This window comes from Opisthocomus hoazin, chromosome 2 (assembly GCF_030867145.1).
Source record: "Opisthocomus hoazin isolate bOpiHoa1 chromosome 2, bOpiHoa1.hap1, whole genome shotgun sequence".
NCBI lineage: Eukaryota > Metazoa > Chordata > Aves > Opisthocomiformes > Opisthocomidae > Opisthocomus > Opisthocomus hoazin.
The window spans coordinates 12,615,008-12,633,030 of NC_134415.1; the positions used below are offsets into that span (position 1 = coordinate 12,615,008).

The window sequence follows — 18,023 nt, forward strand, 5'->3', positions numbered from 1 at the left end:
AACTTTGTATCTCAGTGTTGTCTAAAAAGAAGAGTCATCTAAAATCAGTGATGAGGAGAAAATATTATTCTTCATCTGACCTTAATTAGCTGGTCAGGAGACACGGGGATTGGTATTAATTACTCAGCCTGCAAGTGAATGTGCCCTAAATTCCACCTGAGAATGGGCAGTCAGCATGCTTCAAGCTCTCAGTGTACAAGGACCCTGAGGTGAAAAGTGGGAGTAGGAGCTTCATACTGTAAAGCTGTCATAGTTAAGATGGATTACAATGGTTCCCACAGACCAAAACACGCGTTACGTATATTGGGGAAAGATCATTGTGTGCACTTGAATTTAATGCTAGGTCAGCTCCAGCTAATGTGATGTTCATCTGACTCCTGGAAAACCATGCTTGGCTTGGGTCCCTTCAAGACTCACAGACTGAAAATGGCCAACTGAAACAAACAATTTGGATTGAAAACATGGTAGAAGTTGCAGCAAATGAGATGATATAGAACCACATTTAGCTTGGAAAAGTAGACTAGGAGTATATGTAAAAAGCTGAGAATATGTTTAGTGCTGTGCAAGAAATATCCATCCCATTCAGCAGAGTACTGTGGCAAGTGCTTTGCCTGGTGCTCACAAGCTGACCTCTTTGCTGTGTTGTTGAAAGGTGACCAGAACACAGAGTGGCCTGGTTCCTAACAGTTGACTGTGTGCACCAACAGAGCTTAATTTGAGGTTCAGCTGAGGATGTGCTCCTTCTCTTTCCACTTTCAAAGCTGAGAGGGGAGTAAATCTAGAGCAAACAGAAGACAATATAGCATAACTTGGCACCTGGTCAGCCTGTAGAATTCACCGCAGGAAGTACCCTCCAAGTCAAATGCTTATAGTTGAGTGATTTTTATGACTTCTAATAGCAGCTGTAGTTATGCAAACTAAGGTAATAAGGCAATCAAACCTATGCCTTTAAGGCAATCACCTTCAGGGCCAGGAAGGAACTGTTTCTGTCCACCCAGTGGTCACATTTGAAGGCTTTTCTGCCACCTTTTGAATAGTTTTCATGTATTCCTGATAAAAATGATGGTTGTTGCTGTCATAAAATAATTTTAAAACCTCAGCAGGACATTTTTATTATTAACATGAAAGCAAGACAGGTGTTTTGTGTATTGTGACAGAGATTAGAAAGACCAACCTTGTTAAATTTATGGAGAGGTCACTCCCGCTGATGCATAGCTTCTGCAGAACTGAACTGACTGTTTTATGTTTGTGTTTTTTTTTTTCCTTTAGCAACTGCATACTGACTGCTCTGGAAATGAGACAATTTCATGGCAGGTCCCATTAGCACTGATCACTGTGAAATTAACTATTGCTACATCTCCATGTTGGTACCATGAAAGAAGGAACACCTGCAAGAGACTATTAATAGTAGGGACCAAAAAGGGGAGGGCACAAAGCCAAAGAGCAATGCAGCTCAGTATGACTGTTACATCGTGAGATGGTGGATTAGGCCATGGTTTGTGCAATTCATTGCAAAGGTGAAAGTTTTCAGCATGGAAGTTGAGGCTAAATGCTGTTTGCATGTGGGAAAAGAGGAGCATAATATTGTTATACTATTTGACTTGAGACATTGGCTGGCGTCAAGATCTTGCAAGGTATTTGCATCGAAAGGGTATGCTGTTGACTTCTGAAGAAAGTATCAGCATCTCTGCTTGTGGGAATGAAATAAGAGCGTTTCCTAGGCAAGTGCAAGCCTCAGTTCTTGGCCTTTTCCAGCTTGAATTCAGCCCCTAAAAGCACCTTTCTTGCAACACCACTCTGGTACTTCTCTTGTTTTCATTTCTGCACATCTTCAGTGCCTTTTGCACCGAGTGATAGCCAATACCCCGCATTTACGTTTAGCCCCACTGAACTCTTCTGAGCAGATCTGCATTTAGCCTTGCATACTGGCTCATATTTTGGCTATCCTAGCTTAATCTACGTCTTAGGGCTCAGACGTGTGATCGGCCTGATAACTTTTTAGCAAGCTGACTAATACGTGTTAACTGTGAATGCATGTTCACAGTAAATTAAAGATAATTTGACTTGGTTTCTTTGACTTTGCTCTAGAAAAATGATTGTAAAATAAATTATTATTACCTTGCATTTGCCACAGGCTAAGTGGGTGCGTATGGACAGCTGTTATGACTCAGGACAGCAACTTATTTCTGTGCCTGAGCCCTCATAACCTCATACAATGTCAGTTAATCAGCATTCGGAGAGCAAACTGGCTCCTAGATAGCATTATAAAGGATGAGTTGAATGGTTCACCTGAATAAGTGCAACTTCAGTGATACTAATTTTGTTGTGAGCATTTCAGCTGATATCCACATTTTAAGAACTAAATTTCATGCAGACGACTGGGTACTTTGCAGATCTAAGTGCTTCCTGTGGAACTGAGCCCAAACAGAGGAAGCAGAAAAGATGCCACCTTCTTCAGGAATGAGACAAATTACTCTTTTTAAGATGAGAGATCTTACTGGAATGCAGATAATACACTGGAAGATGTGTTCTAACATATGTTAAACAAAACTGAAATGGAGGAAGGGATGCATCAACTTTACGACTAGACTCTAAGATCTGAACAGAGTGTTTATTTTTTAAAGCTATCTTTGCTGCCTACAGGTTTCAGTGGATTTTCAAAAGAGCTGAGAGTACTTGGAACCTTAGACCTGTCTTGAGAGATGCAAATTTAACAAAGCATTCAAATGTGCACCCTAAGTTTTATTCCACTAAAGGATGGATCAGGACATACAATACTCTCTTCATAGTCCTTTAAGATTGTGAGTTGTTCATATTTCATTGAGGCAGCAAAAGGGAAAGCTACATAAGCAGTATTAACAATCACTGGTGTCAGAGTTTAATTTTTATTTAATCAGTTTTTAAAAATGTACTTCTGTGTGAAGGTGATTTAGGAAAGTGTACGGAAAAGGATACTACAGAATAGATCTTTAAACTTAGAGTATTTGTTGAGAAAGATTTCTTGGTCTCTCTCAGCTTAAATTTGTCAGGCTTCTGCATTGCTTGGTCCAAAATATGCCTGGCTTCTAAATGAGTTGACGCTTCTCTGCAAGCAGATCTTTTGTGTTTGTTCAAAAGCTCATGCCTCATGTAAGATTGAAGTCCTCTGGTTCCTCCCTTCATAATGTACATTTTTGACAGTCTTATGACCTAACACACAGAGAAAACGGTTTGTATTATTGTGGTATCTGCCAGCACTAGTATGATTAAACCTTTGTCAGCAATTTATAGAAAAGCTGATATTCATAATTTCTTTCTGATGGGGAAGCCATTGGAATGATACCAGTTTCTAAATAGATTCAAGGCATTTGCTAGATCCCTGGGAGTCAAATCCATGCACCTTTCCATGTGCAGCTGGGTAAGAGACTCCCCAGACTTGTACTGATCTTACCCCCCAAGAAAGTCAGATCTTGAGGTGATCACGCGTGTGGGCTGAATTTGTGTTATGCCACATTCTTATGCAATAATCATTGCAGCAATCTCTAAACCCCTTAGATTATTTTAGTACTGGAAATGAAGTAGTTGTCTCTCCCCATGTTTTCATGGTATAACTGGATCATATGTCTTTTAAACAAGGACTAACGATCCAGTTCATACACCTATGTGTGGAAAAACTAATGGTGTTTTTTATTGCTTACTCTCTTGGTAGCTATAGAAGGAGGTTGCTTTCTGGGTCGATAATGCCATTTAAGTTAAGCCCGCATGCTGGTAGCTTCTAGAGCTGACAACTGATGAGTAAAAGGTCAATGGCTTACAGACTGCGCTTTGTGATAAGGAAACAGCTAGAGTAAGACTGGAACTTCTTATGATGTCTTGATGTTGTTGGCAGGTTCGTAACTGATCAGAGGAGTCAAAGTTTTTCATAATAAACGTGTTACTCCTGCACACAGTGAACTAGAGAGGCTTGTGCCTCAACTTCAGAAGTGCAGTGATGTCATTTAGCTGCTGCCCCATGTGTACAGACAGACAGAAGTCAGACACGCTCGTCTTGCATAGTCCTCATACACTTTTTGTTGCTGCACTAGTTATTTTAGCACAATTAGCCTGGCCGCTGAGGTCTTAAAAGGTAGGTGATGCAACAAGTGATTACAGCATGGTTTTTGAATATGGATGTATGAAATCAGCTTTCAGTGAGCCACACAAAAAAAGGCCTTTTCTCTTGTAAGATGTTACTAATCTGATAGCACATAAAAGTAACAGTAGAAAAAGTTCCGATTAATTTCCAGCTGCATAGCTTTATAATGCAGTAGCAGGATATACAGGTAATAAGGAGAATTAACAACTTTAATAAAGTAGATTTTAAAAAAAATTTTTTGAAAGCTAGAGTCAGCCTCAGCTTTCCCACAGATTGTAATGTTATTGTTGTCTTCTTGACAAGAAAGGAAGTAGTTTTATTGCATTGCTGCACAAGTATCTTTTTGCGTTGCTGAAATGCCTAGACACAAAATTGAGACCAGAACCTCTTTGCCAGCTGCTGCTCCTATTTTCATTTGCAGAGTGGGTATGGAAACATGCCAGCTGGGAAGCCTTGCATTGCTCTTTGGTCCACAGAAACTTGGCTGGAGGAGCTTCATGAATGAGAGGTGTATTTGGGTGTAGCTGATAGTGCTTTACTCACAAGGAACAGCTCACAGCATTGCAGGGGTCTGCATGTGGGGAGTCTGCTTCGCTGGGGGAGGTCTGGGGTATGGAGGGTGACTTGCACCCCAGGGCGGCTGTCCTGCTTGTGGCTTCCTTGGGGAGGAATAGGAGAGGCTGGCATGGTCTGGAATGGACATCAGAAAACGTTGAGGGTGTTGAGGAAGATGTGTCATGATAGCTATTGTGTTTTTGTAACAAGGTAGAGGCCTTAGTTTTCAGAAAATAGTTCAATAATGAAGTAGTAGCTAATAAATAAAATTTGCAGGCTATGCACTCAGATTAAAGGAGCACTGCAGAATAGAATCTGCAGCTTCTACAGAAGAGTTACGTTCGCTCGAGGTAGATATGTGCTGTCCTGAATGCTTCAGATCGTGTAATTTCCCCTCCTCTAGTATTTTTTTCCTCTGTTTGATATTTTGCTTAACAAATATATTGGTACGAAGGGAGCAAGCAAGAAGCAGGTCGGCCAAAACTGTTTCAGACTCAGCATAATGATTCCTTTTGTTACAGATAGAGTACTAACTATGCCTTCTGTGGATTACTTCGTTCAGGAGGGCACTGGCAAACTGAGAAAAGTGCATTAATTTCTAAGCCACGTCAAAATGAGTCTATATCCCTCATGTCTCTGGTGGAGGTTGCTTGGGCATGTGCATCAATTTACATTTACCTAAAGTTATGGGCTGTATGGGAGTTGCTGATCAAGCAAATGAGCCATTGTCACAGGCTTCATAGAGCAGATTTCCTGTTTTATAATAAAGCTTTCATTGTTGTCAATGCAATTCTTATTTGGTATTGTTTTTGAGGAGAGTGCGCTCAAGAAACAACACAGATTTTCAGGCAGTACAGTTGCTCTGTATGGTTTTGGTTTTGTTTGTTTTGCTTTGCTTTTCAGTTCAAAAGCTAGGGCAAGGACGTTCACTGAGTGAATGAGTGAAAATAAGGGGGAGAATACTGGATGGCTGAGAAAATAGAGTCATTATTTACAATGGAAAATACAGTATAAATAAATTTCAAAAACACTGTTTTCTAAGGTAAAACTTTTAGAAGGAAGAATCAGAGGAAAACGTATTACAGTAGAGCAGTCCATCATTATTTGGATGTCTAAGGCTGTTGGATCCCCCTCTTAGTAGCTGATCTTAAGACATTCAGTCATTTGTTGTAAAATTCATTTAATGGTATGGGCTTTTGCAAGTGAGATGGAACCAACTGTATCATAGCACTTTTGATGGGAGGATGTGTCCATGTCTGCACAAACTGGGATTTCATCTGTGCTGAGGAGTGCACTGGATCTGTGTTAAATAGCTGTCTTGTTTATAGAGGGACATGGGAAGTGGCTGCAGCAGTCAAAGGTCATCTTTCTTTTGGACAGCAGGAAGCTGGAGGTTGCAACGAAGCTCTAGGTGCTGTCATGGTAATTAAGTAAGTAGTTTATGCTAAATACAGTCTGACTCTTCCTTGTTAAATGCAAAGCATAATCAGCATTCTTGCCATCCCAGTGATTCCCCCGTTGACAAATCTTACTCTTTCTAAGGTGCGCTGTTTTGTGTTTAGACCCAAGTTCTGTGCTGTTACAGTAGCCCCTTCTGCTAGATCAATATTTCAGATTTTGTGTGCAAATTTTAACAAATCAGGATCAAAGCACGCGCAAGGACCCTTCCTAGAGTTTTAGCATTCACAACGAACAGTGAGCTGCCTTTGCTCAGCGGTATTCGGTATGTCGACATCCAAGAAAGAGACTGAATGCAGCAGATATTATGCGTGTCCTTTTTCAGCCTGTTCCTCATTCTTTTGACAGGAAAGAACTATGAGAAATTGGTGTCTTGCTCTTGCTCACACAGTGTCTGTATCAGCGCTGCAGTGCTCTCAAACTATAGCAGCTTAGTATTCTGCTATGAGAGAAAAAGGTCATAATCAAATGCCAAGATGCTGTAAGACTATGCCAGCGCCCTTACCTACAGCAACTTGCTACTGTTTCGGAATTATTTTTTCTAAAGGTGGATTTTGTCCTGAATAATTCCTTAAATGTCACCTCTATTGTAGTGAGTGATTTATGACAGATGTGGAGTATGACCTTGGTACTCCGTGGTATATTAAAGATGACTGACTTAGCAAATCCCCACCACTTTTAAGTTGCTCTGATTGAATGATGTAATTGTTCTTTTTCGTGCTGTGAAGAATGCGTTAAAATTAACTTGATAGTTGTGTGGGCAGCACAAGATTCTTCTTTTCTTCTACCCTCTGCCCCCAATACCCCCCTTCAGTTTACTGACAGTTCAGTAAAACCTCTACCAGATTTACCTAAAGCATTTGAAGCTGTATTTGACAATGATATTTGAAATTGACTCTTCAATGTTTCCTTTTCCTTTTTTTTCACATGCTTATCTCTCCCAACAACACTCTAAAATCATGAAAGTGAAATATAGTAAATGTCAAATTATCCACATTTTGCTTTTTCTTTTTGGCACTGAGCACAGTGGATCCCAGCTGTCACCTTGTTCTTTGAATGCTACCACACTTAAATTTATGCTGCATTTTTTTTTGTTACTGCACAGAACTTAATGCAAAACTTCTAGGTTAGGCAAAAGGGATGAAGTCAGTATTTCTAGAGGGGCTCAGATAAAATAGCCAAATTGCAGGCAGGCAGAGGACCTAATACTTATCGATACAGTCCCTTGCTGGGAGATGCCTTCTCTAGGTGAAGCAGGACTCTGATATTCCCTTCATTAACCTCGCTTCTGCTGAAAAGGCATCAGCTCCTCCTCTGTTTGTCTTCTGATGCTGCTTCCTATAGGCAAGTTACTGTAATTCTGCTGAAATTTGTAGCGGCTGGGAACCTGATGGCTTACTGAAGACTTAAGATTTTTGTCGTCTTCTGCAGTCTGCCACACTGTGATGTCAGCCAGTGGAATCTTACACACTAAAGGAAGTGGAAGAATTCTTTGAGTTTTCAAAATTGATTTGTAAATTAGAGTTCTTACCTCAATGTGTAAGAATAGGTAGTAGTAGGTCAAGCCCAGGAAAAATAGGGTTGCTTAGTTTTCAGGAAAGATTTGGTATTCTACACATGTGTCAGAAGAAAGACACGTGAATGATGTACTGTGAGATGCCTCTCCCAATGCTTGTTTTGTCACCTCCATAGACCAGAAACTAGGGTCCTTGAGCCAAACAGGAAGAATAACTTTATCTTGTTATGACTGAGAGTAAACTGTGATGAGCCAAAAGGAGTTGGACAGTGGGTAAAACATTAATATTTTAGAAGAGCCAGAACACTTGACTGTGCGTAATGGAAAACTTGAAAATAAGCTGGTAAGCTTGTGTTCTAAGCAGGTTTATAAGAATTTATGATGTTTTTGGTGTGCTAAATCTTTGAGAGAGCTATCCTTTAGAGCTTTCCTCAGCTCATCTTTTAAAGGGGGGAGCCTTTAAGAAGAAACCTTTTCTTGGTTAATGTAGCCATTTGCTGTCTAAAATAAGCCAGGAAGTATTTTCTTCAGTATTTATTGGGCAGAAAGTTCAGTGCTGCTCTGAATCAAGAGCAGACTGCCAAAGAAGTCGTTCAGGAGTATGTGTGTGTTTATGAAAGAGAGCTTTCTACCTTCAGTTTCTTCTTGCCAGTGAGCTTCTCTCTTGCGATTAGGATCTTTGGACACTGAGGATTGCTTTATAGTGAATTTGAACACAGATTTGTATCTTGAATTTGGTTTCAGATGTGGATACATTTCATACATTTTTATGCATTCAGTTCATTTGTTAGTCAGTGATGTTAATTAGATATTGGGGATGTTCCTGAATGCTTCACTACCTCCAGAGCAAAGGATGTTTCACATCATTCTTAAATGCTATCTTCCATTTGTACAGTAATTTCAGCTGGGAGTCCTCAGTTAGGAGATTTAGAAACATTAATGAGCTTGGCTGCAAAATGCCCTTACATAAATGTAATTAACCTTATACCGCATGATGGAAAGTCTTATGCGCCGAGTGACTCTTTAATTGGAATAGGAAGAGAATCTAGCCTGGCTGACACCTGTGGCTCAGCTGCAGTGCCATCTTTTTGCTATGAAGCAGAGAATTTAAATCATGACTTATCTCCAGCTCTTGCTGTGTACTGTCAGAAAGCAGTGAAAGAGCAGGTTAATGGATGCTGTGCTTTTATGAGATGGTAGAAAAAAATGGGGCCTTGGGAGGGACATCTGTCTTGTTCCATGTGTACTTAAAAGGTTTTTATTGAGGCATGAAAGGTTGCGTTGTTCCATGCTTTGTCTTTTTGTTGCCCATGCAGGCAGTGATCTGCTGCCAACAATTCAATAAAGGAATTTCTCAAAGTATATCCTATTAACTGATCTTAAGACTCATGTATATGGTATGTGGGTACTCACAGAAGGGAAGGGAAAGAGATTTGAGGAGTCTATTAGACTGGATATAAGGAAGAAATTTTTTACTATGAGAGTGGTGAAACACTGGAATGGATTGCCCGAGGAGGTCGTAGATGTCCCATCCCTGGAAACGTTCAAGATCAGGCTGGACGGGGCTCGGAGCAACCTGGTCCAGTTGAAGATGTCCCTGCTCACTGCAGGGGGTTAGACTAGATGACTTTTAAAGGTCCTTTCCAACCCAGACCATTCTATGATTCTGATCTTCTTTTCCCCCTCAAATCCAGAAACAGTATCTAGTGAGAGAGACAGTGACACTGAACTGTCCTTGCCAGGCATACATTATTGGGGGTAAAAAAAAGAGCCTGACTTTGTTAATGTTCAAAGCATGATTTTGAACTATGTTTTTTTGAACTGGGATGGGGGAAAAAAGCAGTTCTCTAAGAGCTTTGGAAATGTCTGTTCTGTGAGTATTTTTTCTTAAATGCTTGATACGTGCTGGGTGCCTTTACTCAAGTTTGTGTATATGTGAACTTCACCGAGCAGTGTCAGAGGAAAAAGGGATAATGTGGTACCGTGACTGGAGGACGAAGTAAACAAGATGGCAAGATTACCTCCAAAGCTCACTCTTCAGTTTGGTATAATAGTTTAAGTGATTTCTACACTCTGATATATGAGGCATGGGAAAGAAATGCAGTAGAACTGACTTGAGGTCGGTAGTCTCTGGATATATGAATTATCTGGACTTCTTTCTGCCCACTACTTTATGTATATGTGTAGAATTCTGGGAATAAATGAGGATTTATTAGTCAAATATTGTGGGTGTGTCTTTAGATCCGGGGAGGTATTCAGCCTGTAGATTGACCCAGATGTACAAATTTGTGCAGTAGAAACAATACTCTGGTAAATACTGGACACAAAAAAGGTTTCCAGCCTGGCCCAGAATTTGGCATAGCACCGTCTTTGCCCTTGATCTCCACTGGCTGCATGACCAAAGGAACAACTCTGTAATTAAATATAAAATTCTAGTTTGTTATCCTGTTCTTGCTTTAATATAAGGAAAAGATAGCAAGGGAGACTTGAGGAAATTGTTCAAGCAAAACCTGATGTTCTGCATGAGTTTATGAGTAGTTCTTATTTCGCCTTGATTTTTCTATGTCTTGCATTAGTTAAAAAAAACTATGTTCCTGTTTTGGTATCCTTGTAATACACTGTCAACTAAGAATTGTCCCTGCTGGGGCAAACAGTAATTCCATGGAGCTCAAGGACAGGCAGTGTGTGCAGTTTGGGAGTTCAGTTCTGAGAGAGCTCATGCTGAGAAATGGATTTTTGCCCAGGAATTGTGCTAGTATGGGCAAGGAAAGCGGCCAGTGGTGCTGGACCCTCAGGATCAGGAGGGTGCTTAACAAGCCCAACATGCCCCATAATTAGTGTCCATCCAGGGAAGCTCTGGGAGGGCTCTCCGACATGGCTGTTTACACTGGAATGCTGCTTTTCACAGATAATACATCAACATCAGTGTCAACAGTAGCTTCCTGTTTTCTGCAACCGAGCAGGCTGTGTGCGTGAACGGGAGGGAGAGCTGTGCCTCTCCAGCAGGCTCTGGCGGTCGGTACCCTGCAGATGTTTTGCAGTTTGAGCAGCTGAGCATCCCTATAGTACTTGGACTGTTGTGTAGGGCACACGATAAAATAGCAGTACTACTGAAAAGCTTATATTTATATAGAAATAACCCCATAGTATATACAGTTCCTAAAATCAATATTATTTCTCTCTCTACTCTCTCTGTCCTGTGGTTAGTGTGGTACTCTACATATACAGAATATGTAAATATGTTTGATGATTTCCAGCTTCTTATTCAGTTCCTTTGCATTTTACTATAAGAAAACATGACCTAAATACAGGCTTTATAAGATCTTCATCCCCATTCATTAAAAAGCAAGAACGTTCTATTTGCTGACTAATATCAATTTCTCTCTGAGTGCATAGATGATGGGGAATGGTTTATATTTATATCTTTCTGAAAGAATCTCATGTCTCTGGTAAATGAGTATTTGATTATTTTGGAGTTCTTATATTTAAGAACTAGTTATTCAAAAGCTCATGAACCAAGCACCTATTCAGCTTTTGAGGAAACTTGGGAGTAATACCTTTCGGGAAATGTCCACAATCGGTTGGAGGCTTTTTATTACTCTGTTTGCTCCGCATTAATAGGACTTGTGGATATGAGCATGGATCACCTGAAAGTGTCTGTAATTGCAGAAACCATTTACTTACTGCTTCTATGCCCTCATCATGGCAGATGTTTTCTGATTGTCCCAAACACAGACACATAAATTATTTCCTATTTTGCAGTTGGCTGAAATGCCTCTCTCAAGCCTCACTTCTTGCAGCTTCAGGGGATCTGACACCAGTAGAAATGTGCGGCAATGGCTATGGAAATTCATATTTGGAGCTGCAAATCTTGATTTGGCAGAAGATGGGGAGGTTGTGATTGCAATTGAGATTGCAGCTGAAATAAGTCAACTTATCAACTTCTTAACTGCTGTCAGTTGCCATGGCAGTGAGTGGCACTTCCTGGTGACATGGTCAGCAATAGCAATTGGTTAATGATGGTCCATCCCTGATTTCAGGTGGAGGAGTCGGATGGACCAAGATGAAGTTAGGTTTATAAGCATACTCTGCTCTGAAGGGAGAGCTTTTTAAATCTGTCTGCTTAGCAGTTCCCAACGTGGTAGCTGATGAAACTGGTTTCAGGATAATTTCAGGGGATCAGGCAGAATCTTGTGCTAGTTCACTGCAAATATATGTAGCTGACTTGACAAAAATTATGGAAAATACAGAAGAACAAATGTCTGTTTGCCTGCACGCTGGACATGTAGGGAGGTATCCTGGCAGCCAGCCTAAAATCTTGTGTTTTAACGGTATTATGAGATGATTTAGGTCCAGGATTTTAGCTACCACCTTCTGAGAGCAATGCTCATTCAATGTAGTGAATCAGTAAATTAGAAAGGCTTAGTGAGTGACTAACATTATAGGACCACTTTCAGCAATTTTACTTGTTTCTCATAAAATAGAGTGGCTAGTTTAGCATTCCTGTTCTTGAAGTATTACAGCTGATTGACTTAAAAATATGTAAAATAAGATTATCTTCTTAGCCATAGTAGGATGGGTAACAATTCTCTGTAAAAGAAACAGAGGTGGTTTGATAGTAGGTCTAAAAAATATTGCCGTGTCACTTGTCTTTTCCTCTGCCAAATACAAATCACAGTTCTTCAACTGTGCCTGAAAGAACTGAAATGTTTAACAGCTGAAATAAAGCAAGCCTAAGGGGAAAAAGAGCTACAGGATGATTTCAAGTACTTTTCTTGATGTGCCTCACAAAGATGTTCTGTTGTTACTGTGCTGATAAGCATACGCATGAGAACCAAATTTGAACAGGTGAGAGACTGGTTCCTGCAAGGTTTCTGCATGGGGAAGAAAGCAGTGCCTTGGACAATTACTAACAATAATTTGAAAGGATTCTTTTTAGACATATGTTGCAATTTTGTGACATGCATTGGTGAACAAAAGCTATTTGTGGTTGAAATGAAGGCAGAGGAAAAGGAAGTTGTTAGGAATTGCATGAAATACAATCAATAGATGACATCACACCATTGTAAATTCATGCACAAGTAATAGTCAAGAAACTGAAGTCAAAGTTTTGAGGAGGTGTTTCAATAGGGCTAACCTAGCTTGCTCTGAAGTCAGTAAACATCTTTCAGTTAATTTGAGGAGAACTGGGTCAAGTCTGGTTGAACTCCATTGCTTTTCCCATAAAATGAAAGGCTGAGATGAGGCTTCCTAACAGGGGAAAAAATGTTACATGGGCCATCAGAAGAATGAAATCACGGCATGTTTAAAACCTTTTAAGAAAGCCAATGAAAGTGAGTGATAGTGATCCCAATTTTCCAGAGAGATGCTAAATAGTCTAGGATCCTGAGGGACTCCTTCCTACGCTGCATGCTGACTTTTCTGGAGAAAGGTCAACAAAAATACACTAGTGCTGTGTTATTTTACAAAGGCAAGCAAATGTCTTTTTTTTTTCTTTTTCCTGAAGTAAAATGTAAATACCTTGCACGTATCTATGCTGTGTCTCTTGTACCCTAAGGTAAAACTGAGCAAAGATAATGGTTTGCTCTTCCTTTTCTATATGAATGAAAAGCTGCAGATGTTATTGGCATTTCTGGTGACTGGATGAATTTGTCCCATTAGTTTTAATGCAGACAGGGTTAGAACTGACCCAAAGTACTGTAGATTAGCATGACAGAAGCAATATAGCATGACAGAAGCAATAAACATGTTTACAGAGCAGCAAAGGTGTAGTGAATGAAATGCCTCTCTTACTCCATCTGCAACCCAGAGGCACTTCTGGATGAGGAGGGGTCAGCTAGTGATTTTTAGCTGATGACGCTTTTGTTTTTTTCTGTCTTCAGATATCTCAGCTTATGACAGAGACTAGTCGGGAAGGCCTGACTGAAGCAGCGTTGAACCGCTACAATGCAGATAAACCCTCCTTGTACAGCTTCCCTGCTTCCCAGAGCACATATGTTGCCAGTGAAGTATCCACAGGCACCTCGGTGGCAGCGTCATTTTTTGCCAGGTAAGAGAGATTTCTCAGATTTTCCTTCTCTGGAAATTTATTTCAAAGGAGGTGATTCTGTAATGAAGAAGTGGGGTTGACAAACTACAGCCCACATGTCAAAACATGGCTATAGATACAGATCTATCACAAACTTGCTGAATTACCATGAAAATATTGCTTTATCCACCTGTATGTCTTTGTCTGTAAGATGGGTATGATACTTCTAGCCTCTTCTGTAAAATATCTCTTTAACTCTTGATTTGGGTTAAAATGTGATTGCATTTCCAGAATAATACCTGATTTAGTGACATTTTGAAAGAGGTGTGTGCCTGAATAAGAAGGGCCTATCCAAGTAATTTTCTGAGATAAGCAATTAATTGTAGAGCTAACTGGAGGTGGATAGTTCTGTTTGGTGGGCAACCTTCAGGCTTCTTTGTTGAATTTTACTTCCATCTTGGGAAATTATCAAGTTTTCCACTTTCAGACTGGAAAGTTAAGGTTTCTGATTTCAGTTTCTGTCCGTGTCATACTACTGAATTGATCTGAGCATCTAAACTCAGCCTTGAAACACCCTTTCTGTTGAATATTCAGCCAATGTTTCAAAAAATCTTGATGAGGTGAAGTTTCATTAAGAAATTTGATGTCTGCCTTTATTAATTTGTTAGTAAAAATGGCTTGTTAAATTGGCATAGCAGCTAAGAAGTGAAATATCCGTTATCAACAATGGAAACATTTTTCTGTGCAGAAATATGCTCTTTGCAGGATGTAGTCTTTTTAGCCCACTTGAATCCTTCTGTGACTGAAGAAGTTGGAATAATCCTTGTCTTTTAATGCTTTTCTATAATCAGAAGATTGGCTTGGGAAGAGTTGTGGAAGTAATGACGTAACAAGAGAATAAGCTATTTTTACAGCACTTCCAATCTAGTGAGAGATCTGAATTTCAAAACATCGAGTGAACTTTTGTGTGAATGCCTCAGGCACAATCAGATTAATTTCCTACCCGTTAGAGAGCCAACTATTAGTAATTCCACATGATTCTGTTTTATTTTAAATATAAAAGGAAAACTGATAAAGTTGTTGAACTCTGTAAATCTGGAAAGAAGATTTTCCTCTCTTGTTCTACTCACAAACATGAGGACTGCATATGTTCAGTCAGTGTGACACAATAAGCGAATCATGTAAAACGATTAAGAGTAGCATTTTAGAAGACCCAATGAATGGCAGCTCTGCCATTTTTTCTTCACAGATGTGATGCTGCAGTAGCAAATGTGAATGATGACTGTGGTCTTGATTTGCTGCCCTTTTCTGTTTAGCTGCAGGCATTTTAAATTAAAATTGCTGAAGATACTTGTATGGTAATGTCTAACCAGAGTGCAGATTGGGATTAGCACACGTTTTAGCGTGAATTGATTTATGAAGATGGTTTAACTCATTTGTTCTTCATTGTTTTACTGTTTTACGCTGAGAATTCATTTGCTCTTAATATACTCTGCTGAAATGCGGGAAACTAATTAAATTCACTCAAAATCCCTAGTGTAATTCACAGCATTTTAAGTAGAACAGTGTTAGTTTCTAGCTGATGGTGTGAGTTCTTGGGTATACTTGGCCCAGCAGAGATCTCATGTTTAGGCTGTTCATTTTTACACTGTACTTAGCAAGACAAAAATGCCTGGTTTAGTTTGGGGTATTGCATAATTAGATTAGTATCACTTATATAATTCAGTTTTGTTCTGGACTTTAAGTTATATCATCTGCTGACAGTTCAAGCAGCAATTCCAAGTCAGTTGTTCACTGCTTGACTTTTTAACAAGAAGATCCACAACTTGCTTTCAAAATGTGGATCTCATTAATTTTTATTTTGCATCTTATGTGTCTGTTTGCATTTTTGTAAAGTTTGGGTAAGAAGTGTAAGAACCTGCATATATGTGTGTTATAAAATACAAAATAGAAGGCAGTGGTTGTCAAACACATTGACATGGTGCTCTGTTTACAAAATGAAACAGTCGTTCATACCAAACATATGAACTGCCAGCTTGCTTTTTTGTGATTGGAAGTGACATGTGGAGCAAGGACTACCAGCTATGCCTGTTTTTTTTTGAAAATGTGTCACATACGATGTTGTCATGGTCAGTAAGTAAGAAATTATTACACAGCCGGGGAAATTTGCTAAGATGAAGCTGAAGTTCGAAGTAGAAGAGTAGAAAATATTCTTCTGAAGTTTGAATAATGTCCCACAGTATTTTGCTCTAAGTTCCTTAACAAGCAAAGCAAGCCTCAGATGAGGCTCAGATATAAAAGTCATCCATCGTCAGGGAAAAAACCCAATTAACTAAAATGCTATAGTATGGAGGAAATGTCAAGGCATCCATGGGAACTTTTGGTTGTAATTACTTGAGAAACGTCAGGAGTGGAATACTGGGAGCTCATAATTTTTCTGTTCTCAGGCACTGCTAGTCCAATAGCAGAACTCCCTGACTGGCCTACAGCTGGCGTCGAGCCATGGAGAAGTGTCTGAAGGCCACAGTGGCTCTCAATCTTTTGAAAAGCCAGGAGACTTATCAGTTATCTCAATACTTAACTGTCATGTTTCATGATCTATAGCTGACTGATTTCCAAGCCAGCTAAAAGGGCCGCAACTTCTGTGAATTGTCTCTCAGTGATATCCCAACAAATGACAACATATGATATGTCAGGATTCCCATGGGACAGTATATGAATGTTTTAAAGGAACAAACGTTGAAAACTGTCCAAAGTGCTCTGCTGGTAGGCTTATAAATATTAGATGATACAGGTATGAATAACTAATTTCTAATGGTGATTCTGACACACAAACTGAATTCAATAGATTGCACTTTTAATAACAAGCACCAAATTTGCCTTTCTGTTTGAAATAATGGTAAGATTCTGCACACCAAAACAATCATTCGCAGAGCATTTTAGGATTTTAACATGAGTTAAATTTTGCCTCCAATTTCTATCTTTCTGAAAAGTACCACTGCATTTTTGGGCCATTGTGGTCAAAGGTGTACTAGCCTCTTGCCTCGTGTCCTCCAAGCACAGGAGGAGCTGTAGTCTTTCAATAGTCCCTCAAAGGGTGATAGCATGGTGCAGGATCTAGAAGTCAGAACTGGACCACAACCTTTTAGTTGTCGTTACAATACCTAAAGGTTTGTGGGATCTTGGTACTGTTCCTTGTTTGCCCTGTCACAGTAAGCTTGCTTTCTCAAAGAGGAAAAACTTCTATTGCTTCAGGACAAAGGAGACTCATAAAAGCCTGTTTCTCTTTGGATGTCAAAAAAAGGTAAAAATTTTTGGGTAGGAGATATTTTTAAATGGTAGTCTCAAAAGTTGTTTGCTGTTGCTGGTCAGGAAGTGTAACAGTGTATCTTGAACAAAAGCCTGCTTCAGTCTGAAATCAGATAGAGTCGTATTTGGATTAATTTAGCCTAATGGGAATACAGATAATCTTAAAAGTAGCCTGAAAAATCTGTTCTGGCGATCATTTTCCAAGCCTTTACACAGCTTAAACACTAGGCAGGGCCACACAATGCTACTGTTGTAGATGTAGCAAGGCGTGTTTTCCAAATGAAATGCAGAAATGTCTGGATTTTTAAAAAACTTTGCAAGCTCTAGTCACAGTTACCTGCATTCTTGGAAAAACTGCTGATGACCCTTTCCACACTCGTTCCCCATCCCTGCGCGGTTTGGCAGCTGGGAGAGGAGGAGGTGAGGCAGTGCCTTGCTGCGAAGGGACATTATGGATGTTGTGTGCAAAATGCTGCTGAACGCTCCACAGATATCCCTTCCGCTCCTGAGAATCCTTTTAGAATCTTGTGAAAAATTCCAGTATGTTTTGCATGAACTACAAAGCTTATATGAGGACACTGTTTGTGGGACTCTCTTATTAAAGCTGCTGTGCTGTTTTGATGACTTAGCACTCCAAAGACCCCAGAACCTTGAATCTTATACCTCGCTGTTTTTTGCATGCATGTGATAAACTGTCAGCTTATCACACAAATTTTGGCATTTTCTATTTTTGCTTATAGGTACAGTATTATGTGACTTTTGTTGACACTTAAAGTAAGGAGCTAGTCTGCACAATCTTTCTGCTTATGGGAAAATTTTTAAAGCCCAAAGGCTTAGAGTCCAGAAACACCAGGGCTTTTCCTTAAAGACTGTGTATTTCTTTTTTTAAATTAATTATGTCATTTTAGGGTCCTGGCTTGAATTTTCTTGAGGTCTGGGGGAAGTACAGAAAAATGAACTTTTCCTGGCATTGCAACAGGGGGTTTGTCGGAACACGTGCAGCAAAACCGCTTAAGAAACAGAGGCAGCAGCTAGTAGAGAAG

General features: G+C 39.7%; 1 protein-coding gene across 1 annotated transcript in view; it reads left to right on the forward strand.

The window, feature by feature from the left end:
* The window catches only part of KIF26B (kinesin family member 26B), a 304,924-nt gene that overhangs the window by 112,334 nt on the left and 174,567 nt on the right, over positions 1-18,023 (forward strand). The window contains exon 4 of the mRNA XM_075412645.1: positions 13,526-13,692. Coding sequence (XP_075268760.1) covers positions 13,526-13,692 — 167 coding nt within the window. The remainder of the gene's footprint in view (positions 1-13,525; positions 13,693-18,023) is intronic.